The sequence below is a fragment of the Nesoenas mayeri genome, assembly GCF_963082525.1.
Source record: "Nesoenas mayeri genome assembly, chromosome: 13".
NCBI lineage: Eukaryota > Metazoa > Chordata > Aves > Columbiformes > Columbidae > Nesoenas > Nesoenas mayeri.
Window position 1 is genome coordinate 19,299,750 of NC_137550.1, and position 27,455 is coordinate 19,327,204.

Below are 27,455 nucleotides of genomic sequence, written 5' to 3' on the forward strand. Positions count from 1 at the left end.
GAAACAGGGGGAATTTGACAACACTTCTTACTGCGAGGGTGATTCACCACTGGAACAAAACGCCCAAAGAGCTTGTGGAGATATTAAAAATCTCAGTCCTGCTTTGACAGGTTTCGACTACGTGACCTCCTGCAGTCTCTGCCAGCCTCGGCTACTCTGTAACGCTGGGATATCGTGATGCTCTTTATGCGATAATTACTCCACCGTTTCCCAACTTTCCCTCGTGGCCCTGGCAAGCAGCGCTGCAGTTTCCCATGGGCTGGGTGTCTCGCTCACGGCCACACGGTTCGGCAGAGCTGGCATGAGACACCCCCATCCTGCGCCTTCTGCTGAGTAAGCAAAAAAGCAAGAGTGCTCCAGCTGTCCCGTTTCACCCCGGTGCTCTTACTTGGTGCGGAGTCTAGTTGGAGGCCAGTATCTAGTGGAGTGCCTCAGGGGTCAGTACTGGGGCCAGTATTATTCAATATATTCATTAACGATTTAGACGAGGGAATAGAGTGCACTATCAGCAAGTTTGCTGATGACACCAAGCTGGGAGGAGTGGCTGACACGCCAGAGGCTGTGCTGCCATCAGAGACCTGGACAGGCTGGAGAGTTGGGCAGGGAATAACCTAATGAAATTTAACAAGGGAAAGTGTAGAGTCTTGAATCTGGGCAGGAACAACCCCAGGTTCCAGTATCGGTTGGGAAATTACATATTAGAGAGCAGTGTAGGGGAAAGGGACCTGGGGGTCCTGGGGACAGCAGGATGACCATGAGCCAGCACTGTGCCCTTGTGGCCAGGAAGCCAATGGTACCTGGGGTGGGTTAGAAGGGGGTGGTCAGTAGGTCAGAGAGGTTCTCCTGCCCCTCTGCTCTGCCCTGGGGAGACCACACCTGGAATATTGTGTCCAGCTGTGGCCCCTCAGTTCCAGCAGGACAGGGAACTGCTGCAGAGAGTCCAGCGTAGGGCAACAAAGATGATTAAGGGAGTGGAGCATCTCCCGTGTGAGGAAAGGCTGAGGGAGCTGGGGCTCTTTAGCTTGGAGAAGAGGAGACTGAGGGATGACCTTATTTATGTTTATAAATATATAAAGGGTGAGTGCCACGAGGATGGAGCCAGGCTCTTCTCGGTGGCAACCAATGGTAGGACAAGGGGTAATGGGTTCAAACTGGAACACAAGAGGTTCCACTTAAATTTGAGAAAAAACTTCTTCATGGTGAGGGTGGCAGAGCCTGGAACAGGCTGCCCAGGGGGGTTGTGGAGTCTCCTTCTCTGGAGACATTCAAAACCCACCTGGACACCTTCCTGTGCAACCTCACCTGGGTGTTCCTGCTCCAGCAGGGGGATTGGACTGGATGAGCTTTTGAGGTCCCTTCCAGTCCCAAACAGATTGTGATACTGTGATAAAGCACATATGAGAGGCGAAGTTGCTTTCGGAACCTCCATCCCGGAGCAAGGAACGGGGAATTGTGCACAGCTGGAAGCACAAGCTGTTAACTCAGCGAAAGAAATATTTAAAGATCATAGAACATGATTTAAACCAGGCTTTGCATGTTGCATTTTTATTATATAGCTTATAACTGCCATTATAATGATGGAGGCACAGTCTTAAAAGAACAGGGAGTGCGAGGATACGCGTTTCTAGATAGAAAGAAATGCAACAGCACTACATTAACATTCCACAACAGCATTAATTTCTGCATTCTTCATAACAAAATTGAATTTAAAAAAACCCTCTGAAGTTTAAAACATTTTGTTGGAAGTTCTAAGCAAAAAAAATAAACATAGTTTTTAATAAATAAGAATACTTACTTGCTTCCATTGTGTTTTGTCAACTTCACGTTCCTTCTCACAGAAAATGCCAAGTGTCTACTCTTTTAAAAGTTTATTGGTAAGATTCAAAGAGCAATTTTTAAAGCCTCAAGCATATGTACTTTTTAAAATAGAGCACAGGTTTTATAAATAGCTAGTTACAGAATAGTTACAATAGAACAGACAAACTAGTAATAAAATGTTGTTTGTAACTCTGTGTTTCCAAGTGATATTTTAAATTCCTGAATCCAAACTGTCTCCAACAGGAGTAACATATTTACATATTAAAACATGTACATTTAGGAAAACATTTCACTCCCACATTATTTCACTTGCACTGTACATTCAAACTGAAAAATCTTTTGGTTCTTCAACAGAAAGCACCTTATGTAATATTTTAAGCACAAGGTAAACATTCCCTAAGTCAATGCGGCCCCTTTGGAGGGGGGCGCGTTGCACAGAAAATCTGCTTCCAAAGTCCTGAACTCTGAATCTCTCCACCAGCCACACGTTGCTCAAACACACCATGTGCTGAATTCAAGTTCAAAAGACAAGCACAGACAGATTTTTACAAAGAGTAAAACTGGAGTAAAAGGGCCTTTGTGGGTCAGCCGGCCCCGGTGGCTGCTTTTCCTGGCACCTTCACACAAGCCTCTTCCAGCAACGAGAGCAATTTGCTTTCCACCTAGATGAGCGCCAAGAGAAGCTGCCTCAGAACCCGCCAGCTGTTAGAACTGAACACCTTCACCTCAATTGCAGCGTGGTTTATCACAGCCCATTCCGGCGTGGTTTATCACAGCCACCTCGCGCCCGTTGGCTCCTGGGCTAACGCTGGTCTGGGGCTCAGCTCCTTCCCCTCTCCAGAGCCTGATCCCAGCCGCACAATGAGCCGCAACCCCCTTCCCCCTGGGCCAGCATCCCACTGCTCCTCGTTCCCCCATTATCACCTCCGCACTGCACTCCGTATCCTGATTTTGAAAAGTATAGTCTTATTTTGCTCTATCTGGATCCAACGTCGGGTTTCACAGAAAACTGGAAAAGCCTAGAGAAAACATCTCTGTTGGGAAAGCGTTGGGGATAAAAGCCACTGCAAACATGGAACCTGCGGACAACTAAAGGTCAAAGCCAAAATACTCTAAAAACACATTCAGAAATAATTTAATAAATTCTTCAAGCTCCTTTATCTGCCACCCAGGAATTTAAGCCTAAATCACTGTATTTCCTGCAGTAAGAGTGCGATGTCTGTGGTTTACACGCCATATATACCATGAGCAGTGCTCGCAGCACTGGAATCCCCACGTGAACGCATGAGCGGATCCACCTTCTGTCCTCACCCATCAGCACAACTCAGCCAAAACCAGGCAGAATAGTCCCCTTCCATCTGCAGAACCCAGCCAAGAACGCCACCGAAAACGAGTGTGGATAAACAAGAAAACTGAAGTCTTTGGGCACAGTTTGCATGGTTGTGAAACACTAAAAACTCATCATAATGACACGATCAAGCAGTTTTTAGGTAACTACCTTCTTTGTAATAAACAGCTTTGCTGCCGAAAACTGAGAACAACACCTTACGGAATGACTTTACAGAAACGTGTCTCAGCATTTCCCAACACTACAACATATACATATAGCCATAAGCTAATTAAAAAAATAACCCATATTCATGTATAGATATTAAGAACCTAAATCCTGCAACAGAAATATTGTTTCTTAAATCAGCGGCAGCAACAAACGTCGTTGTTCTCCTCACAGCAATATAACAAATACACTGATTTACTAACACCACATTCCACAGCACAACTCTTCTGTTTTCATACACTGATATTTTTCTGGTAGTTCTCAAATAAAATGCAAAAGCCATTTACTTAGGACTTTTTACACACACGATCTCTGAACTGACATCTGACTTCCAGTAAGAAACTAGAACATTGCACAGATGCCTTTTTCAAACTCGAATCTGAATACTTCTCCTCTACCAGCACAAAATGGAATTACACGTTTACACCATGGACTGTATCTCATAATGTAACTCAGCATTATTGAACCTACTAACTGCTTTAGATAGCTGTCTCAGCAGAGGATTGAAAGAAGCAGGCTTATTAAGTAACAAACAGGTGGCTACTGGATGATGAACACCTTCATTCCTCACTGAGAATAGTTCTACTACTAGTGACTTAATGATCTAAACCCACATTTTGATATTTCAGTTCAGTAACACAGACTGGCTCAATCCACAAAGCCTGGATCTGAACATCCCAAGCAAAGGAGGTTTGGACCAACCTACAGAGCGGATTCGGACCATTCCTGGTACACAGCCACTTGTCTTTGCAAGTAACTGATGTTAGTGCAGTATCTGACACACAATCAATTCTTTGGTGGTGTCAGATATCTGTAAGGACTGAACTGCAAAGATTTTAAGGGCAGTCTGCACGACAGCAGCCCAGACTACCCTGGTTCATTTCAGGAGTGCCAGGAGACATGGGCAGCGAGCACTAACTGCATTGCTGCCTTCTGAGACGCTGAACATTCCGGCTAATGCCACATCACATTCACCTCGTGTTCAGACAGCGCAGGAGATTTTGGCTGAGGAGAGTTGGGAATGAACCAACCTCCCAACCCATCCAACCTCCAGGCAGACGGCGGCGGGAGCAGGAGAGCGCGGGTGTGCGGAGGTAACGTGAGGATGGGCTCAGAGCAAACCCCAAACCTCGCGGGAATCCAGACCACAAACAGCGAGATGATCTGATGCCGGGAGTGCTAAAAGCTGCAACCAGATGTTTGTAAAAAGAAAAGGCATTTGAGAGGAACCACTTCTGGTAGAAGGCAGGTTACGGAAACAAGAGGGGCCCCAGTGGGTTTGGAGTAAGGCACGTCTATCTGCGCACACAAAACTTGAAGTATTTCGCAGATGCAGTAACTTATAACTTTTTAAACACAGTACTAAGCCTGACTATGCATAAAGTAGCCTATTACAATGCTGGGAAACAAGTCTCTGGTTCCTTTGTTTCCTTAACTATTTTGACACTTTGCCAAAAATATAATATACTGCAAGCTTCTTGGAAGGGTAACACAGCCCTGTTTGCGAGCGCTAACGGAGCCTGCACCATTGTTTTGGTAAGACTAGTTTAAGAAAAAGACCCTGGATAGTCGCTGCAAAAACTAGCTTTCTACATTAAATAGGAAATACATCTGAGAAGACCTCCAGAATGCACAGGTACACGCGCAGACTCGTAGACAGCTGTTTTGGTTGTCTTTTGTCAAGGCAAGGGGTGAGTCTTTCACAATGCGGTGTCATCGTCTTCTCCAAAATCTCCCACCAAAAGCGAATGCTTATCTGGTTCATTAAGAACTACGCTGTTCACTGAGCGCTTGTCTGAAAAGAGAGAATTTATAGAGGCTCTGCTGTAATTGATGATCCGATCCATTAAGCTCAGTTTAGGGGAGCCTGTCCCAGTCTCATCAATTCCAATGTGGACGCTGATTTCCGACGGGCTCTTGTGCCTCATTTGGCCACGGGCTCGGAACTCCAGCTTCTCAGAGCTTGGTTTCTGGTACCTAAGGAAGAACAGAAAGGATGACAATACATCTCACATTGAAATAACTACACTAAAAAATGGAAAGAAACTAGCCTGCATGCTACGGTCACACACGAGCCAGAGACATTTATAATTTGATGGATGATGCAGTGATGCAAGCTTCAGATTTTGCAAGGCTACTATACAGCCAGACGCTGATTCAGTGCTTTATTCAGGGCACAGAAGAACAGGTAAAGCTGACGAGCATCACTCAGTATTTAACTGCTTCAGTGGTGCTGAGCATTTGCACAAAGTATTGGCAAAATGTATCTGGTGAGAGTGGACCACTGTAGCCATCATTTACCACCTCTTCCACGCCTCTTCTGAAACTCCGTGTGTACCATTCCCACCACAGTGCTATGCTGCTCCTAACCGTGGAGGAAGGAACAGGAACGCAATGACAAATACGGCCACCTCGTTTAATTACGGCAAAAATCAGCATGAGGTTTACAGCTGCGTTGTCTGAGAAGCCACCATGTCCCGACACGATTTCTCACCAATACAAAGGCCACTAGGGAATTTTTCAATCCTGAACGCAGTTCTGACTTGTACATTTCCCTTCACATTAGAAATGACACTTTTTAAGCACTACTGTCTGAAGCGCTTTGGACCAACTGATTCCTCTTCTCAAGCAAGAGCAAAACCAGCTGCTGCTAAACACAGACCTGCCCGAACTGTTCTTCAAGAAGCCTGGAAATCTGTCATAGTCCCACGCTTATTTTCTGCCACTCAAAGCAAAACACTTGGGCTTCAGAGCCAAATTACAAACGATAACACTGTTCACACTCACATCTTTAACAGCAGTGAAGAAAGCACAACAGAAACAGAGGAGGCAGCCATTGCTGCAGATCCCATCCAGGGCTGCAAAACCAAACCAACGGGCAGAAAGACACCTAGAAAAAGAAAACAGCAGTGAGTTCATGGCAGTTACAACAGCGTTATACATATATTACCACATATGACTTCACATGGACTGCCTAATTTTAGTGGTACTTCAATATGTTAATAAATAGGATCTTAGTTTAGTGTTAAATGACAAATATATAACAAATATCTGTGTTCTACCTCAGCTAGAAGCTGTAGGTGAATACAGCTGGATGCACCACTTGCAGTCTGAAGTTCAGAGGGAGGCACACAGTGACCACATTGCGGTAAACTGCTTGTTCACAGGATCAGGCTCATTCCTTAAGTCTTTTATCTTAAAGTTATTTTGATATACCACTGCAAGGTCCCCAGGCAGCGAACTCTACACTTACTAGCACTCAGAAATAAAGAAAATGGATACTCTTCCATGCAACAGTAAATCACTGCAGTCCTCTACTCACTAAGCACAACCCTTTGACTGCAGAGAAAGTCACATACCAGCAGCTATGGGAACTCCAATGAGATTATAAATTAAAGCAAAGACAAAGTTGATCCGGATCCTTTTCACAGTTTTCCTCGACAAATCTATACTTGCTACCACATCCATCAGGTCATCCTGCAAGGTAACGTGTTCATTAGAGAAATCAAAGAGGAAAAAAAAGCACAGCGTCATCATACTCCTATTTGAAAGCTAACTACCATACACTGATGTAACAGACCACACGTAGTTGTTATTCTGCAGGCTGCTCCAGTTTGTCTGCATAGGTCCTGTACAATCGGCACCCACCTCATTCCAGGTGTCACTGTAACCCAAGTAATGTACACAGTACCACACAGTACAGCTTCGGCATCAACCACAATTTCTGCCCAGGTGTTGCTGATATGCGGGAAGAAGTGACTGTAACCTCAGAGGGACTGTGGTGTGCTACTGAAACATCATTCACATTTCTCAAAGGTCAGGTCACTTTTTCTTCCTTTGCCCACTCTCAGACTTTACCCCCAAATTTGTAGTACCCAGAAAAGGGGGAAGTTTCCTCCATAGGATTATTCCCACTACCCTCAGCAAACACGATGAAGACAACCTCTGCTCCAGTTCTCCTGGTTTATGACAGCTGTACACCTCAGCAGTGGCCTGAATCATTCAGGACATCTTGGGCCTTCTAGCCCCTCTTACCATATCATTTTAACCAAGTACTCCTATTTCTTACCTTAATTAGAACCACATCAGCCGCCTCAATGGCTACATCAGTGCCCGTGCCAATAGCGATCCCCACGTTGGCCATCGCGAGAGCCGGGGAGTCATTGATACCATCTCCAACCATGGCCACCCGTTTACCTTCGTCTTGTAATTGTTTCACTTTGGCTACTTTGTGGGAGGGAAGAACCTCTGCAAACACTTTGGTGATGCCAACCTAAAGAGAGAGGAGGACAAAACTCCCCTGCAGCTTTTCTATGAGCTATCAAGGCTCTTGCCTCTCATAATGTGACCAGGAAGGTTCAAATCCATGCTATCACTCATGAGCTAAAGACCAAACCCATCTGATATGAAAACAGTTCTGAATTCAAAGTTGATGCTGTTTCAATTCAAAACCGCTATTCTTTAGTTCCCCCCTTATTCTGAGTTGGTTTACATTTCATGTTTCACTACAGACCAGTTCAATGCCAGTCACAAGCGATATCACCATGACAACATCCTTCCTGCATGTGGGTTGTAACAAGCTTCAAACCCAAACTTGTGCATGAATGGAACAGTGTACCTGAGAGGCAATGGATCTTGCTGTTTTGCTGTTGTCACCAGTCATGAGGACAACTTCCAATCCCATACTCTTCAAAGTGTAGACTGCCAGCTCAGCTTCTGGTTTCACAGTATCAGCAATAGCTATCAAGCCACAAAGCACACCTAAAAGAACAGAAAGAAAGAGCGAGTTTGTATTAAAGATCTTTATTTTTTGTAATAAAGATTTTTTATTCAGTAGGACCATTTCCAGAAACAGTAATATCAACAATGAAAAGCAGAATAAGAACGGGTGTCAGGGCAGCAGTGTTTTAGGCAATACAAAGCATGGTCCAACCAAATAAAGAAATCCCTTCTTCCGTCTTTCTTCCCCTTTGCTCTCTTTGAAGTCTTTGCATTATGTCCAACTCTCCTCTCCACTAAAAAGGCAGGAAGAGGTCTCCCTCATATGAAAATCTTATAAAACTAGCTAATAGCCTCTTTTTGTGCCATTATTCTGCTTCAGGTATAGCTGCTATGACATGACTACTCGTTACTTTCTGTTTAAATAGCTGACAAACCAACCTCTGAATAGAAAAGACAGCGCCGAACTTACCATCGACAGCGGCCAGAACGGCCGTGCGGCCCCTCCGCTCGTGCTCCGTCATGGCTCGATCCACTTCATTTTTAACGAGGAGGCCGTTTCTGTTCATCCATTCCCGGTTCCCAATGAGAACTGAGTATTTTTGAGAAGTCATAGTGGCTGAAGGAAGAAAATACAACCCTACCATCATATGGAGAACCAGGACACCTCCCTCTACATAATCCTACCCACGTTCTCCCAGTATGCGCCAAAATAGCATTACAGAGAATCCAAATCGAACAAAGTCTTTCTCAATACTTTCTGCCCTACCTATCTTCATGTGTTCTTGACATCAACAACTCTGACATTTCCTCCAAAATGGGTAGTTACCATGTCAGCAGGTCAAGAATCACAGGTTACAGGACAGTAAGGGACCGAGACCCTTTCTCAGAGCGTCTAACTTATGTGTAAGAGCCCAAAAATAATTGAACGATCTAACAATGAGCTGCTCGGGATTGAAAAATCAGTCAGTGGTGGAAATAGACAGGATTTTGGGTAGCAAATGGTCACTTGGGATGAACAAATTAAAAAGAGAGCTGAAAGACAATTCCTGTATGATTTGCCAGTCCCAGATTCAACACGCAGCTTCAAACTGTATTTAATCAATACGTCCTGGTGGAGCACGAGATAAACTAATGACCAACTGTTTCACATGTGCCTTGATGCAAGCCCAGGTCTCCAGGGCAGAAAACAGCGACCTCGTTCTCAAGGATCCTAAAGACACAAAAGCATGAATCATCCATTTTATTCCATAAACCAGAGCTAGCTTACTTGGTAGTTCAGCATCAATAATCAAAGCAGGCTGCACCGATTCGTCTGTGTTTTCCTCAATTTTCACAAGCGTCACATTTTTAATATTGTTCTCTTCAACCAATTTATTTTTCCTGTAGAGTAATGCTTCGATATTGGTGACTTTACAACTAATGCCGCAGCCTGGAACCACCTGAAAATCTGTACATGTCCCAAGGGTTTCCGAGTCCAGCTCCTAAAGAAAAAAGACCCAAACTGAGAATTTTTTTCCATATATGAAAGCGTGCCACATTTACAAACCCCACAAAATAAAGTGCAGTCGAACTCGCTCTAATGGGAGGAGAGGAATATTCAATCATCAAAACATAAGTGTGAGTATCCAGTGTATCTACTACGGCACTAAGTGATTTATGTGGCTCCACAATTTTCAGCTTTCCCAACTGAACGCATCAATTACTTTCTAAACAACACAAGACTATTCATACGTGTTAAATACGGCAAGAAAGTTCACCGATAACATAATCTACTCTTTTCCTCCATAAATAACGTACCTTTTTGCAGTATTTTGTTATTGCTACTCCAAGAGGATGCTCGCTATTACTCTCCGCAGTCCCCACGATCGCCAGCATTCTCTTGTGTGGCAGCTGGTTACCCTCCACTAGAAACTTCACCTGCGTCACTTCTGGCGTCCCATGAGTGATAGTACCTGTTTTGTCAAACACAACCACCTTGACCTGCAGCAAAACAGGGAGGCTTCAATCAGCGACCAAAGCTTTAATGTACAGCTTCCTTGGGTGGTTTTATGACACGTAAAGATTATACATCAACTCGATAACACGTACAGATGCACACGGGATGATCTGCTTGGGTGGCAATGGGCAAAACACCACCCACGGCCGCCTTTGAAGTTCTTTAACAACAACCAAACGCTCCTCACCTTATGCGCCATCTCCAGCGGCTCTCCCCCTTTGATGAGGATGCCGTTCTGGGCGCCCACGCCGGTCCCCACCATCACGGCCGTGGGGGTGGCCAGTCCCAGCGAGCAGGGGCAGGCGATGCACAGCACCGTGATGGAGGCTTGGAAGGCAAAGCGGATTATCACCTCGGCCGTGGAAATGCTCTTATTGTAACCCTAGCGACAGAGGTTTGCTTTAGTCATAGAAGAAATCGAACTATAGAAACAACACGTTCAACTACACAGTGCCTTTGGTGTTAAAAACCTCTGCAAATACACAAAGTATAAAAAGTACATTATGCAAAGGCTAAGATTAATGACTAAGTTCTGTTCTGTGCTGCATATATCCATGATCTGTTTTATTTATAGGACATTTTCCTAATTAAGGTATGATAACTCCGCTGTAATGTGAAAAAAAGCTACTCTATCAACAATATATACAATAACAAAGAAAGAGGATATGAAGATTGCTTTCCTGGAAACTAATTCTAATGAGAAATGGCCACGAAGCAAGAAACCCGTGATCTAAGCAACACTAAGGTACAAGTTTGGATCCTGATCCTCCTCTGGCATCCGTAATTAATATTGAATTCCACTGATTTCGAAGGTTAATTCACACAGTTACACTAATGTACTAGAATTGGAGCTCGCAACACAAGGGGCTTATTTTCCCAGAGAAGGGACTGAAATTGGGAAATTTTGATGTTTAGTATTTACTTCTTTTTAACTTTTTTTTTTTAATACTAACTTTAAAGAGTTGATTAATTACTGCAGATTCTCTTTAAGTATAAACGTAGGAGTGATGTACTATAAAAATACATCTAATATGAAAAATATAAAACAATATAATATCTATAGTCAGCAACTTCCTGCAAGGATAATTCAGAAAGGGAACCACTGCAGTCTAAGAGCTAACTATTTAAATATTTCAAGTGTTGAAGGAGACTTACTTACCAGAAAGTATTTTTCTACTATTTCAAAATCCACGAATCCAATTATAATCCAGGCCAAAAGGGTGAGCACAGAGACAGCCACAATGCACGGAACGAAGTAGCCACTGAGTTTGTCTGCAAATTGCTGGATGGGAGCCTGGGAGGGAGAAACACACGTCAGCACCAGCAACGCGACGCTTACCCTCTTCTGTGCCTTTAGACATAGGTATAACCACAGCTGCTGTTTGCCGCACATCTGGCACACTGCACTTTGTAATTACTTATTTACTTAATAAGACAATGAGACTTGGAGCAACAGACCACATCACGGTCCTTATTCAGCAAGATACTTCACTATGCAACTGCAATTCAAACTTAACTGTAATCACTCTTCGAATGACTTGGCGTGCTGAGGACTAACCAGTGATACTAAAGCCAAAGGCTTCATTTGATAATACTCTACCTTTGAGGTCTGAGCCTCCTCCACGAGTTTAACGATCTGGGAAAGAGTTGTATCGGCTCCAACGTGGGTTGCTGAGATCAGCAGTGACCCATTCTGATTAATAGAACCCGCAATAACTGTATTGCCAGGCTTTTTAGTCACAGGCATCGCTTCACCTAAGGAAAGGTCAACAGCAGACACTCAGGTATATTTTCCAGCAATATTACCATAGCTACCAAGTCCTAACATGCAATTAGAAGAATGAGGAGAACATCAGCTTTGTTTTTCCTTCTTCAGATTAGTTTAAAAGAAAAGAGAAACATTTTTACATCTGCGAAAAGCAACTGCTTACCGGTGATAAGAGACTCATCTACCATAGAGTGCCCTTCGATAACACGACCATCCACTGGGAATTTGCCTCCTGGGACCACTTTGACAATGTCACCTCGTTGAACCAGTTCCACGTCAACTTGCTCTTCACTAGAACGATGTGGTGTTTTAACAAAGATACCGTTAATTCAATTACCCGCGCAAAAGGAGTTGTCACTATAGACAAAGCATAATCCCATTGCTTGACATCATTATCGTATACAAAAATTGTCAGAAGAAAGGCCGTTTTAAGGAGTGCTACACGTATTTTATCGTAATTGTATTTACTTTCCAGTGGGGAAAATCCACTCATTTTCTTGCAAAAACTAACAAGATTCTAATAAACCAAATTAGAGCGGTGTTAATTTTTCTACATTTTAACACTTACATCTGGCAAATCTGCCAGCAAATCTGAAGTTATTTGCTTCATAGTTATATAGAACGGTAACATTTGTCTGTAAATTAAGCATATTAACAACAAAAAAGGAACAACATAAAAAGCAAATGACAAAGCAAGATACCTTAAAAGAACGTTATCAGGGCCCAAGGTAACAATAGTAGCTTCAGTAGCTTGTAATGAAATTAGTCTTGCCAGTGCTTCTGATGTTTTACCCTAGAATAATAATTTTCATATTTTTCTGACTATGCTATTGCAAAACAGTCGCTGGGTAAATGACAACGGCATACGTTGCGATTTACCCTATTAAGAAAACACTTGCTGCAAACAGACTTATACCAAGTCATTCCATATTTTTACTAGTTACTGAAGGTGATTTTACAACAAAGGTTAAAAAGAACCTAACCAAGCATTTTCACGGGATTTTTTTAAAGCTATGCAACATTCTGAAACGATTCTTAGTGTCTTGAAGCTCGTGGATATCACGGGCTTCCATTTTCCTCACCTTTGCAACGTGCTCCAGCCACCGGCCCAAAGAGATGAAGACGAAGAGCATAGGAGGCGTGTCAAAAAAAGTGACAGGGTTGACTTTTGCTTTCTCAGCCATTGCAACCAGAAGAATAACAAACGAGTAGACGAACGAGATGGAAGTTGCCAGAACTATGAGCACGTCCATGTTTGCAGTCTTGTGCTTCAGTGCTTTATAGGCCTGGATGTAGAAGTGCCAGCCTCCAAATATCTGCGATAAGAGCATCAAGTTGTATTTTACACCCGCATTTGTAACACACAGCAGGAGCGTTTCCGCAAGAAAGGGAGACACCCATTTGTGTTATTTGCCTTCTCCATCCCATTCCGCACACAATCCGGCTCTAGCCGAGGGCTGTGTTCTCCACCATCTCAGCCGTGGTACCACTTATTTTGGCCATAACAACCTCAAGAGCATTTTGCATCAGCATTACGTTCACTTGTCAAATTTCTTCATCGCCTGCTATTTTGAGTGTTCAAGCCCAACCAAGTAGGAGCTGTGACATCCCCACTCACCTGCACGGGGACGCAGAGTAAGAACGACAGGAAATTCATCACCGACAGTCCGGGCAGGAGCTGGTATTCCAGGGCCATGGAGGCGTGAAGGGCCTCCAGCTCCTCCGCGCTCACGTTGTGATGCGCGTGAGCATCCGAAAGCCGGCTGTCCATAACCATCATGTAAATCATCAGCCCCATGACGGGAATACAGAAAACGAGACTCACCACAAAAGACCTTTTCCACCTCAGATTAAAAAAAGAAAGAAGAAAAATGATTGTTTTGGAGTCAAGTGCTGGATGACATTTTAGCTAGCGATAAAAAATTACCATAAATTTACTGGTGATTAAAAAAATAATCAAAGCTGTTTATGCAATCTAGATATGGTCAGGAACACTTACTGCCGGATTTCCTGTCTGTGATCCAGATGACTAGCAGATCTGTCTTTTTTGACTAACGAAGTAGTGAAACCTAAATCCTGAGGGGAAAAAAAAGGTACAACAATAAAAAAAGAGATCAGTCAATTTTATATGAACACAAAGTGCCTTTAAAAGTTATTGCCAGATTACTGATGGTGCCAGCCTCATGTTTGATTTACTTTATTCACATTTCTGATACAACTGTTAATATTGTTACCTTGCAAAGAAAAGCAATCTGATGTGTAAATCAACCTTTCTAGAACATTGAAATGCTATTCTAAAGTGTGGCTTTCCAAAAGGGTCATTCCTGAAGCAGAGTAGTAGGGAAACTGAAGGCAAAATACATAGGTGGTATCTTCAACTCTACCACAGCCTGGCTTTCCTAGTATTTTGTGTAAAAACTTAGGCAAAGTCATAACAGAGCATTGCTCTTGAGCCAGAACACACGCATTATCCACAGAAACCTGCACTAAGAACAGCGCGGATGGAAGAAAAGAGAGAGATTTTTTTCCCTTTAATAGTATTCTCTCTGTTTCTGGGGGGTGCAACTTGTCAAAGGACACTGGACATTTCATGAGACTTGGTGCCTTCGTGAAACTCACCTTGATCACTTGTATAACATCTCGGGGACCTATAATCTCGGGGTCATATTTAATGTGTGCTTTGTTGGTCGCAAGAGCTACCGAGCAGTACAAAACCCCGTTAGTCTTCATGAGGGTCGATTCTATTTTGTGTACACAAGAAGCACAGGTCATTCCTCTCACCTGTAAAATAAAGGTTGCTTCCTGTTAGCAAAAATCACAGGTTACTCAGTAAATGCATCTTAAGTAGGAAAAGTGCTTATGACTGTCCTGAATTACTGATTGCGTAATGCTGGGGTTTGAGGCAGCGAGATGGGGCGCTCTCGTTAAGGATGACGCGCAGCAGAGACAAGGTTATTAAGCAAAGACAAGGTCGTTAAGCTCTGCTAAAGCTCTGCTGGCTTTTCATGCTCAGACCTGGAAATCCCTGCAATGGGCAGAGTAATCAAAAAAACACAGGAATATTCTCTGACTTCAGTGCAGCGAGGACAAGATGGGGTTTATGACACACTTGATGTAGTCCTGGACTTTATTTTGTGTAAATTAAGCTCTGCCGTACAATTAACACTTTAAGAAGCAGATGCTTACAAAGGTACATCCAATAGATAAAAGTAACAAAGACAGGGGTAGTTGGTTTTAATTACTAGCTTACAACAAGCTCCAGAATTCCATCTCCTTCACCATAGTTTTCCATCACAGTAGCTCCAAAGCCCAGCTCCCGTATGAGCTCCGCAATAGCCGAGGGGTGGATGACGGCGGGGTTGTACCTCACCTCTGCCTTCCCCGCCATCAAGGCAACAAGTATCGAATGGATTCCTAGAAAATACAACGTGTGAGTTGCAGATCACGTTGAAGAAAAGCACCGCGTTTACGGTAACATGATGGCACTACAGCGGTTTACTGAAATTGAGAAAGCTGCCACATCATAGGTACATATAAAGAAAAACATCATTTTTGGAAAACACATCAACAATGCAACAGAACCATCCCAGCCTAGGTGTGACAGGTGAAAGTATTATTCCACATGAGCTGCATATTTTTAAGTCTAATTACAAACATTCAACCTATGTTATATAAAAAATTATCTACTTTTAATTAAGTTCTTCTACAATACAGCTCTGCATATTTTTCTGATCTGCATTTAGCATTTCTAAAAGGCTTTTATTCAAGAGAGAACAGTAGGAGAAATGGTTGATCCAACAACGTGCAATCGTACTGTACATTCAGGGAAAAGGATTTCTATTAACACACTTCCTAGGATGAAAAAAATAAACTCCAGGTTAACTTGGAATACATCCATCTTCTTTACAACAATTAAACACAGTCTACATTAACAACTCTTCATTACATCACAACTATTTGCTCCTGCAAATATAATCAACACCTCGCCAGAACACTGACATAGCAGCTAAAATTAACTCATGGCTCTTTAATCCATGTTAATACTGTCTGTGTCTAGGAGTTCCCTTCCTAACATAGCCACGTACACTTCTGCCTTTAAGTTGCAGACCTGGGCACACCCCTACAGTACAAAAGATGCTTTTTACTTGCAGGAGGATCCACATTTGAGCGCTGTGCTGTCTCTGGAGCACTCCAATCCTGCTGCTGAAGGCTGGAGCAGCAACAGCGACGCTGTTCGCATCCTACAAACCAAGGGCGAGCAGACTGTTCCCACCTGTGAAACCCACCAGCAATGGTGCTTCTCTTGACAACCCACCCATTAAAAACACCCTACAACAGCTAGACGGATTCTCCAAGAGAGGCATTCAGAAATGTACCAGATCACACTGACATCTCTCTTACCATCTTCCCTCCTCAAATTTCTCTCAATGTTGGCTACACACGAAGCACACGTCATTCCCGTGACTTGGACGTAGCACTTGGAGATGGCCTTGGTCTCCTGTGCAGCGAGGTGGGCTGGCGACGCTTTGGAGGGAGGTTCGGATTGCTGCGATTCCAGCCGCGCCGGGGGCGAGGGCTGAGCTACGGCCACAGGCAGCTCTGCCTCTGCTGAAAAGGAAATTGCAGTCCGTGACATTAGGAAAAGCCACCGCAACGGGGCACGAGCCGGTACTGCATCAGCCACAAACACACGCTGCTGCAAACTGAGACCAAGAAGGGTCATTGTACACGCTTGTCAGATTCACCCATCCGCCTGTTAACAACACAAAGGGTTGGGCCACTGATTAACTTGCTGATTCGCCACTGTTTTCCCTTTTACTTTCCCTTATTGTATTCACCTGTTCCGTTGCACATCATCTGTCCTCTTCTGTAGGTTGTAAGCTAAACCCCTGCATTGCAACCTTAAGTTTTATGCACAATTTTATTTACTTAATCTGGGACACAAAGCTAAATTTGTAAGCAAGTGCACGTTTTGTAAGTGAAGCCAGTGTTTTCAACCTTAGGGAAGGGCTCTCAAACTACAGACAACCGCTTCTTACAGCGATCCAGGAGATGCTACAGTAGGAGTAGCATGAAAGGAATTAAATGGGAGCACCCAACCACTCCTTCAGCTATTGCCGTAAAATAGCCCACATACGCTATTTCTCAAAATTCCTCTTCATTGAATCAAGACATGGAGCTTTCACAGAGCTGGTGGAAGGCAGAGGGAAGGGGGACGTTATACTGGAGCACCATTCCAACATCAGTATTTGACCTATTTGTATTTCCAGATCTCAATAATGCTTAATTAATGCAATGTACTAAAGGAAGTGCATGTATATTCAGTTATCTCACTGACAGTGAAGATATAAAGCTTCTCTCGGAAAGCAAAGTATACGCCAACTGCTAAATTTCATAACAGGTGGCACCAAATCCCAAGCAGAACTGCACAATCCTTTTAAACTTAAAAGTCGAATATGTCATTACCTGATACAGATGCATCAAATCCCATATCCTCTATTGAGGAGCGCAAGTCTTCCGGGGATGTTTGCAGAGGGTCGTATTCTACAGTCCCATTACGATTTGCGAGAGAGACGCGAACAGACTTCACCCCTGCCTTTTGGGACAGGACTCCCTCAATGGACTGCACACACGACTTGCACGTCATTCCCTCGATATCGATCACAACGACCTGAGTGAGCGGCTGGCCGGCGTCCCTCGAAACCGGGGGACACAACTTCAGCGGAGACGCCAGCGCGGGGAAAAGCGCCACGTGCTCGCCCTCCTCAGGAAGGCTGACCCTGAACGTCCCCGGAGACACCGCCTCTATGGCTTTCCTCAGCCCATCTACGCCAATTAAGTTTGGGTTATAGCTTATAACAGCAGATTTCTTCTCTAATGAAACAACTACACTTGTTACCGACGGGATTGCTGATAGAGTGCTCTGAATATTGAGGACGCACGACGTGCAGTGCATGCCATCGACCCTGAAGACAACTGTCTGCGTGTCGCTCCCGCTGGAGTTTTCTTTGAGCGGAGCGTTGCGGAGCCGCTCCAGGTCAATGGCACCGAGCCTCAGGGGTCGAGGCTGCTTCTTCAAAGATGCTGTGAAACCCGCAGCTTCGATTTGATGCTTTATTTCTTCAGCTGTGATGAGATGAGGTTGGTAGACAACGGCAGCTTCCTGATTGTCCAGGGACACTGAAAATTAAGCAGTAAAAACAAGTGTGCATTATTGCCCTAAGAACAACAAGCACGTTGACCTAAGAGCAACAGACCTTGTAAAAGCTTCCCAAGAATGCTTTAAATACCCAGAAATGTAAGTGCAATGGAAAGGAAATTTAATTGGTCTCATAAATATCAAACAATTTAGATCTTCAACCATTTTTTGTCCAGTACTACAATTTTCAGCTCCTCTTTTCCTCAATTTTTTGTTCCTTCCCCAATACTTATACAAATAGCACTACTATTGCTTAATAAATTTATCCTTTAATCGGGGTCTGTGGCAATATAATTACGCCACAGCTATTCACACAGATAACTTCATACCTGTTCTTGGTTTCACTCCGTTATTTGAAATGACATTAAGAAAAAGTACGTAAAATGCATTTTTCTCTGCAACTAGACCATCAGTGAGGCAAAGTCGCTTTGTAACAACTTATGAACTTGCAGTTTCTGAAATGTGTGTGATACTGAATAGTAAAAAATGATGTGAAGCAAGTTATCTGTGAGAATGAGTTGGTTATGGTAAAGGAAACACTATCCCTTCAGAACGATGAACAGTCATGTCTGTGTTCATCAAGATAACTCTCTTGCCTTTTAGATACAATCACATATATGTTTAACTGAACAGAAAATATAAATGAATATTAAAACAATAAGAAAAAAGACATCTGGTATTAGAAAGTTATTGAAAAGTGAGAGAAATCTCCACAACAGCAGGGTCAGCTTCAATTTCTGTAAAAGCAGGCCAAGGTTTTACCTTTAACGCGCTGGACCCCTTGCAGTTTGCCGACCTTGCCCTCGATGGTGCTGGTGCAGGAGTGGCAGCTCATGCCCTCCACGCGCAGGCGCAGCGCGGCGCTGCCCGCCGGGCCCCAGCCGGGACCCTCACCCGCTCCGGGCGCCAAGACACCTACATCTACCCCCGGGACCATGTGTGTAATCTGCTGGCCGTTTGTAATGGAAGAAACGAAAGTCACCACCGCGGTTTTTTGATCCGAGGACATTTTAACATCCACTACGCCTTTGTTCTTCAGCAGCGCGCTGCAAATCTGTTTAGATGTCAGAGCGGACTGAGGAGGAATTGTAAGAAAAACAGTGTCGAGTAAAACAGGTTGTGGGTTTGAATCAGGTAATGTAGCCTCGAATCCCATGTCGTGTATCGCTTCCCGCAGCGCTGCCGGACTCTGCACTTTTGAGTCATAAATGATGACGGCGTTCTCATCCTCCAGAGATACCTTGCGAAGGAAAAGAAATAAATGAGCAAACTGTGATACTAAGAGCTGAGAACTAGAGAGATGAGATGAGACTAGAAATAGCTTTTATTTGCATATATTCATAACACTTGTCCAGTATAATTTTATCCATTGCTACTCACCTTGAAGAGTAAAGCCACACCAACAGCCACCATAAAGTAACTTCTCATCCATGTCACAACACAACTAGCAAGAACAGATTGATTCGCCCCCACCGGTTTCAGAATCCTTTACAAGTCTGTCTGGCCACTTTTACCTAGATCAGCATCAACGCACCTAATGAAACGTCCCGAGCCAAACTCTCCTGCCTGACGGTGACCAACCCAATCCAATTCAACAGCAAACCAGCCCGCAGGAAAAACCCTCATTACAGGTACAGTTCTGCAGTCAGCAGTAATTACCCTGAGGCTGCAAGGTAGAAGAAAACACTCTGAGAAAACCCATGGATATCAGTAGCAATGTTCAGTATTTCTAGGCAACTTAAGCACAGGCTGTTAACTTCCAATGAGCAACAAAGTGCATCAGATTTCACAGAACAGGATTCGGGTTTGAAATCTGATAGATGACAAATATTAAAGAAACTGTTTTCCTCTCCCTGTACATTTGGGTGATGCAGAGACATCCTAATTTGGTACTAACCTTCCACGTCAGATGGTACAAATACCCTCAATTTAATTTGCTCCCAACTGACGATATATCAAACACAATTACCGCAGTTTCCAAAAGGGAAAGCTGATGCCTGCCAGAGACCCAGCGCATAATCATTCCATTCCATCTTTCCTCTGGGCAAAGGTACAACCAAAAGACCAGAGTCATGATTAAATTAGACCAGTTAAATCACTTTAAGAGCCACCTTTCTTCATTTTTGTCCCAATTATGGGCCTCAGCAGAATTAGCAACATGGACATTTATTGGTTTCATTGCAGTTGGAGGCAAAATAACCTAAAAGCAGCTGTGTTTGCCTGTATTAGTCATCTAACATTCATCTCTCTTGCTGAACTAATTCATAATCACTAAACAAAACTCTGCTTAACTATTCTCAAACAGATTTTTCTGAGACAAATATCTGGGTAAATTGAAGTTCTGATGCTGCAATGAGAGTAACTATGAAATATGACCTTTTCAAAGTTTCTTATAGTCCTATTCTACTCAGACTAAGTTTTTATAATACATTTTCTTGTCAAGAGTAGTTTTAGATATAGTATTCAGCTTTGGGACAAAGCATTTATCTCTGTAAGTAAGTAATTAAACTCTGGAATATTGTGTTGCTGCTATTGTCAGGAATATTCTTTCTAGCACAGATTGGGTCAAAAAACTCATAGGAAACTCCCAGCTTTAAAACTGTTTCCATTGTGAAAACTACTGTAAAATGATGTATTGTGCAGGAATAATCAGCTCACCCTCAAATACTCTACAGCCCAATATTTTGCCCATGATAGAAAAATAGTTAAAAATATATTGATATTTCCTCTGAGTTGTGAAAAAACCCCACAACAACAAAAAGGTAAAATCAAGCCTATGGTTCTGCTGCTCTTTCATTTCCTCACTGACAGCAAAAGGAAAAGGAAACTTGTAGCGCTTCAAAGTCCCAGCAACACTTTCCTTTGTCACCTGGATTGCCCACTAATCTTATTTCACAAACCACAACACCACAGCTTCATTTTCCATGGCGAGTCAATGACCACATGATTAACACGACACCTCAAGCGCACAAACACTTTTAACCTGTGCAGGTGATCTCTGTGCAAAGAAAAAGCCTCGTGAGCAAATCCTGACATGTATTCAGTAAGAGGGACAAGCACATCTTGCTTCTTATACCAGCGTAAGTTCTAGGGCTTGTGCTTTATCTTATTTAAAAATGTACTGTTCTTACCTTTTTTTCCTCTCGTTACTTCACAATAGTGAATTAATTGTAAAGCAGAAAATTACTTAAGAGTAACAGGTAACGACTTGGCTCCCACTGCAGTAAAGCACGCACTAGTTTTTCTCTTGTACTAGAAAGGCACCAAGGCACTTCTAACATCAGCATCCTCTGGAACGTACAGAATATACACAATATATATTCTGCACATTTTCCTCTCTTGGCGCATACTTTATCACGGTTTCTCATATAAGAAACAGCGATAGCGTGTAAGGAACAGCGACAGCGTTACTTACGTTAACGCGATGGACGCCGCTCATCTTCCCCACGTGCTCTTCGATGGTCTGAACGCAGGAACCGCACGTCATCCCCTCCACGCCGATCGCGATGGATTGCGCCTCCATTGCGAAATCCTACTCAAGTCTTCTCATTGCTGTCGGCCAAAAACAACAAGACGTTTGTTCTTCAATCATTTCACAGAGACTGAAATCAAGCCAGGGGTTGAGCAGGTGATGTACTTGGCTGTTTGTAACTCTAGAAGACGTCAAAGCCTCAACAAAGCTGAACGGGAAGGAGAACTTCAGGTGTTTATACCTATGAATTTTGAAACCTCCACTGTGTGTGAGATGAAACCACAGGGAGAAGCAAGTGAGAGAGACCCCAGCTCGTTGAACGCTACGACAAGAGAGGCCGGCGGGGAAGCCACACGTGTTGTTCATGCTTTTCCACACTTCTATCTCATCTACGTTCCTATCCTAGCTAAAACAAGTGATATTGAAATTAGCCCCAAGAAGCGAATCAAGCTTTTTCTACACCTCAGTGGGAAAAGTCTAATTTCTGCTCCTCTGAGGATTATTATTATTATTGCTTACAAAAATAAGCCCAGAAACAAAAAATATAATCAACTGGATGTAAATGAAATTAACTTATAGAAATAATAGCTAATACAAAGGGCTTCTTTTGTCCAATGCAGAAGCTGTTGAGTAACAGAGGGGAAAGAGTGCAAAAGAAGCCATTTCTAGATTATTTTTTAAATCTTTTGACAATCTGCGTTATTTTTCCAACGCAGGGAGGCTCATGACCAGGAGAATGATCAGTCAACTGCTTAATATCTGGCTGCAGGGGAAGCAACAGCAAATGTTGGTGATGAGCTGAACAGCTGAAGTTAAGCATGTGCTTAACTCATTGCTTTTTACCCTGTAGACTTATCTGGGAAAATTACATTACATTAAGTATGAATAATGTTTAATAACATTAATTTCTTGCTCCTTGGCGGCTTTTCAGACCTGTTCCCTGCTACAGATGGACTGAAAGCTTCTGGTTTTGCTTTGAGATGCGAGAAACTGCGTAAGGACACAAGGCGGCTTCATCACAGAAACACGGTCACCCCACTGACGCACAAAACTAAATACTGAAGCTCAATCAATGAGACGACAGTAGAAACATCTGAATTAGTGAAGTTTCCAGTAGATTCAATATATATTTTCCCTTTTGTATGAAGAAGCAGGAACACGTTGCAATTTTCCATCAGCCACTAACCCATGGGTGAATTCTACTCTAATGTCTAGGTCAAAAATGGAAGTGTAACTATGTCAACATGAAAGATAGCACGAGAAGCTGATTTTAAAGATTTATTTTCCTAAAATCCTTAAATGATTGGGTAATTCATCTAAACTGCGGCATGAAGCTTTGTATTCTGATAGGCAGTAAGAGTTCTGTTTGAGAGCTACACAGTAAATGACCGGACAAATGAAGAATTAGCACACATTAACAATAAGCACGGCTAATGAGCGCAACATTCAGCAAGGCGCGGAGGGAACCTCGTAGTCCTGAGGACTTTGAACACCATGTGCAACAACACAGGGACTTTTTCCACCGCCAGAGTTACTGCAGATCTCACTTCTCACCTGTTCTTACAAGATCCGAGTTGTTAGAAACACAGGCACAAGTATTTATAGGTAAATATTCACCCATGACGCAAATACAGAAGCGCCACACACCACAATGAGGGATCAGAAGAATATATTTTAAGCAAACTTCACACGGCAGGTCCTTTCCCAGGCTCACCTGCACACTCAGAGGTACAATATGGTTTTAAAACCACTATAAAGCTACCCAGGAAAATATGTGCTTTCATCTCATCGTATTGAAATACAATCCTTACCGGTTACCTCAGCTCTTCCATAAGGAAGGCTCAGAAAACAGGCAATATTTCTAAGCAATACTGGTAGAAATACTTCGCCTGAAACTTAAGTATGTTGTCAGAATTTCCTCCCTCTGAAAACATTAAGAAAGGCTCATGACTAAGCAGCCCGAAAAACACTTGTCACACCAATAAATTACGACTAGATACACACAAGAGGTGTACAAATATTGACAATATAATCCCAGGCCTCTTTATATGTGTTAATATTTTACCAAGTTGACCAGGAAATGGATGTGGAAGTTGAAAGATCTCCATGGGGCCGTGTAGCAACCCGTGTGTACCACAGTGATGCCTTGAACTTGAACACCCCACTTCCTTGCCTTCCATATACATTTGTTTTCTCCCCCATTAAAAAAAATCTATAGAAAATAACGCATAGAAAATAATGCATAGAAAATAACGCATAGAAAATAACGCATATATATATGCATTAGCACAAAAGAGAAGCGGGCTGTGCAGGGGACGGTTATGGCTCTGGTGGGATGCAGCTGAAACACTCAAATCTGACACTTGTGTAACATCTAAAAAGCTTTCAAGTGACAACGTATATTTTATAAGCTGATGCTATAGATCTCAGTTATTACCACTGACTGCAAGGCAAATGACTACTAATAAATAACTTGTAATTCAAAGTCATCACAGACATTATTTTAAGTGAGACATCAATGTGTTAGAGAAGAATAGTGGGTTTACTCTTAACCAATGCATTGCTCCATCTATAAAGACCTTCATCATCAATTAGTAACGAGTTTTAAGACTTGACAATGTGAACAAATGGGAGTGTCCCTCCCTGCCCTTTAATCAAAAGGCTTCAGTTCAAGTACTGCGGCTGTGGAATATCATCTAGAGTGGCTTCATCTTACAAAGAGACATGGCTTTGAACAGAACGGGAAAAAGCTGTGCTGTTTCCTGCTTCATACCTTCAGAAACTCCGATTTTCTGTTCTCTTCCAGCCCTTTTGCCCATGTTTTGCAGCACACAAGGCAGCGGTATTTCCTTGTTTGTGCATCAACGCCATCGATGGAGCAGCAGAGCCCTAGAAATAACCTGGCTCCGCAATAGAGCCAAACCAAGCATGGGAGGGTACGTGCGGAGGAGCAACGCCCAGCGACGGAATAAAAGATAATTAAAACCAAAATGATATTTGCCAAGAGACATAAGTCCAAGTGTATATTTTCCAAGTATGATTTTAGGCTTAACACAAGATAAAATCCAAACATTCACTTTCCTTAAAGAAAGTCAGCCAGTGTTTCTATGAAGCAAATTATGCAACAGACACAGAAATAGTTTCTAGTTCCAACGGCAATTTCTTCCTATAGAAAGGAAAATTAAGCAGTGATTAGGCACAAAGTGACTGAGAAACCCAAGATCCATCTCTCTAAAATATTTTTTCTGGTTTGCTAATGGGGGCCTTCGTAAGCAAAATATCTGAAGGAAAATCAGATTTGCTGAAGTCAAAGTGAAGTTGTTCACCACCTCAAATTAACAAAAAAAAAAAGCAATGCAAATTAAGTTAGCACTGATAAAAACCCAGATTCTGACCTCACCAAATACACTTTAGCGCTTCTAATATGTGAGCTAACCCAGACAGCACAGTGTAACAACACAATGTGCATCAATGTGCTTTGTGCCTGGTCAGGGTCAGGACACGTACCTGAGGAAGAACACAACGTTTCTGGCCAAGTGTACAACTTCAGTTTTCACAAAGGCTATAAATATACGTCTATAAGTGTCTTGAATTTATAGCTGCTGAAACTGAGAGGGGTCAAACACCAGAAACACAAACACCAGAACCAGAATGTCACATTTAAACCACAGCCTCTGAATGGCTGAGTCCTGCTTTATAGCTTGATTTATTGATAGCAGCAGAAAGATAAATCGCTAATTACGTTAAATGGAAAAAGGGACCTGTCCCTAGAAGTCTTCAAAGAGCTATGAAAAAGAGCGAAAGACAGCAGGAAAGGAAAAAGCTGTAACATCTCATCCTGGCGCTAACAGAAGTGCTGGAAAATGGGTTACAGGAGATCTGGGCCAACACAAAATAACAAGGTTTTATTACATTGATCAGCAAACAGATACACTGGAAAATATGACTAGATATACGGCGCTTAATCGTCAGAGAAACTGCACATCTATGGAATATCTGCCACAGCTACGTGACACTCTGAACAGGTTGTAATTCATGTTGCTCAAGACTTTAACAAGTCTGGCTTGGTCAGCAGACTGTGAAATTGCTCTGAGGTACTTTATTTCTATATAAAAAAGCACACATTACAAACATCCCACTTCTAACGAGTTTTAAGACACTCGAGACAAATTCTTAATACATCTTTTTACTTGTTTATGTTCTTCCACTATCTCTTCAAATCAGATTTTTGGAGAACATGAGTGTTCCCCTGGAAGAATTGTAGCAGATATCAGGAACAGAAAATGATTTACAAACCTTTGTTATGTGGGCGCACTGAGGCCAACTGGGCCTCCGCATTCTTGAGCTTAGTCTCAAAATACAAGGCAGAACAATGGTGAATGCATTATGAGTTAAAATATAAAGAATAAACCAGCAAATAGCACGTCACACTAGCTTTTACTTTCCCACTTTGCCAGCTTGGAAGCCTTTTCTCTACAACAAAATTAACTATTATTACTGATTTCTAATCAAACTGCGTTTGCTCTCAGCCAGTGTGCACCAGCTTTCACATTAACAAACAGAAAAAACCCTATTTCTTGGTCTATTTGCATCCACAAATACAATTCTACAAGTATTTAAGTGCCGAACTACAATCTTCAGTGACTGTATAAAAGATTTTAAGGAGCTTTACACTCTCAATAATTACGTGCAATTTCTAGAGCATGGATAGAGAAGCAATAGTGAAGCTGGGTCTGCTCTTGCCCATTTTAATGAGGTTTTACCCTGAAGCACCACAACTATTTGCCCTTTTCCAGAATGTTTACACTACCCTTTTAGCCAAAACATACGAAAAAATGCACTTGTGCACAGAGTGCTGCCATCACAAGGCAAAACACTAAGTAAGATGTTTCAGAGGCAGCTCAGATCTGAAAAAAGGACCTTGCAGAAGAGGCTCCGTGGCCTGTGCATTCAAATTCAAGTCTTTCAAGAGCAGAAAAGCTACTTTTGCAAGTGCATGAGAGGGCGCACACTCACTGTGTACCGGGAGATCCCAGGTGTGGTTGCCCCTGATAAGAACAGCCTATTACGGTTCTGTTGAGCTCCCGTTTGATACCACTCAACCTTCCGGCGTTGGCTGCATCCCAAGGAAACCACACGAGCGCCGATGCGGCTGCAGCATCAGCGCTCGCCCGGCACTGGGAAAAAGGGAAGGAAAACCGGCCCAAAAAGCGGTGGAGCAGGAAATACCGTTTGGGATTTTCGGAGCCGTGTTTTCGATCCAGAGCCCGCGCTAAGTCGGTCTGATCGAAACGCCGCGTCAGCCCCGTACCCCGCGCTGCTCGCACCCCCGGAGCCCCCCGGGACGAGCCCCCCCCCCCCCCCGGTGCCGTTCGCACCCCTCGCCCCTCCCAAGCGGAGAGACCCGCGGCCGGGCGGCAGCGCCTGTTCGGGGCCGCGGGGCGCTCGGGCAGCGGCGGCGGGACCGGCCCCCCCGCGCCGAGGGGACACGTAGCGGAGCTCCGCACCGCCTTCCCGCGGGAAGCGCCGGGCAAAGCCGCTCTCCGCAGCCAGCGGCCCCGCCGCCGTGACAACGGGCAGAGGGAGACGGGACAGCCCCGCAGGAACCGAGGCTGGGGAAGAGGGGAACGCCGCGGGCAGGGAGGGGACAAGCAGCAGGACCGCGGCGCAGCAGCGCAGGGCCACACTCACCGGAGGCTCCGGCCACGCAGACCTGGCAGCGCCCGGGCGGGGGTCCCGCCTGGTGCTCGGCTCCGTGCGACCGCCCCGCCGGGCGGCCCCGCCCCGCTGGCTGCGCCTCACGTGACCGCGGCGCGCCCAGCTCCTCCCTCCCGCTCACGTGACGCGGCGGCGCAGGCGCGGTTGAGGCCGTGGCGGCGGGAGCGCTGCCTGGAGCCCTGACAGGCTCCGTGCCGCTGCGCAACG

The 27,455-nt window shown here is 43.7% G+C and overlaps 1 protein-coding gene across 2 annotated transcripts; it reads right to left on the bottom strand.

Moving 5' to 3' along the window:
• Positions 1–1,530: 1,530 nt before the first annotated feature.
• Positions 1,531–27,332, bottom strand: ATP7A (ATPase copper transporting alpha). Of its 2 annotated transcripts, none has more exons than XM_080352685.1 (23): positions 27,222–27,332; positions 21,474–21,610; positions 18,821–19,298; positions 17,326–18,039; positions 16,261–16,464; positions 15,110–15,273; positions 14,479–14,640; positions 13,859–13,935; positions 13,478–13,703; positions 12,942–13,175; positions 12,561–12,652; positions 12,023–12,150; positions 11,692–11,846; positions 11,251–11,385; positions 10,279–10,473; positions 9,893–10,075; positions 9,363–9,576; positions 8,565–8,711; positions 7,992–8,134; positions 7,443–7,646; positions 6,733–6,850; positions 6,161–6,263; positions 1,531–5,350 (listed from the first exon to the last, which is right to left on the bottom strand). In XM_080352685.1, the coding sequence occupies exons 2-23, from the start codon at positions 21,579–21,581 to the stop codon at positions 5,074–5,076; spliced, it is 4,461 nt and encodes a 1,486-aa protein (XP_080208811.1). In that variant the 5' UTR covers positions 21,582–21,610; positions 27,222–27,332; the 3' UTR covers positions 1,531–5,073. The 2 variants fall into 2 exon arrangements, with proteins under 2 accessions (XP_080208811.1, XP_080208810.1); XM_080352684.1 differs by having other exon boundaries at positions 16,261–16,467.
• Between the last annotated feature and the right edge of the window lie 123 nt (positions 27,333–27,455).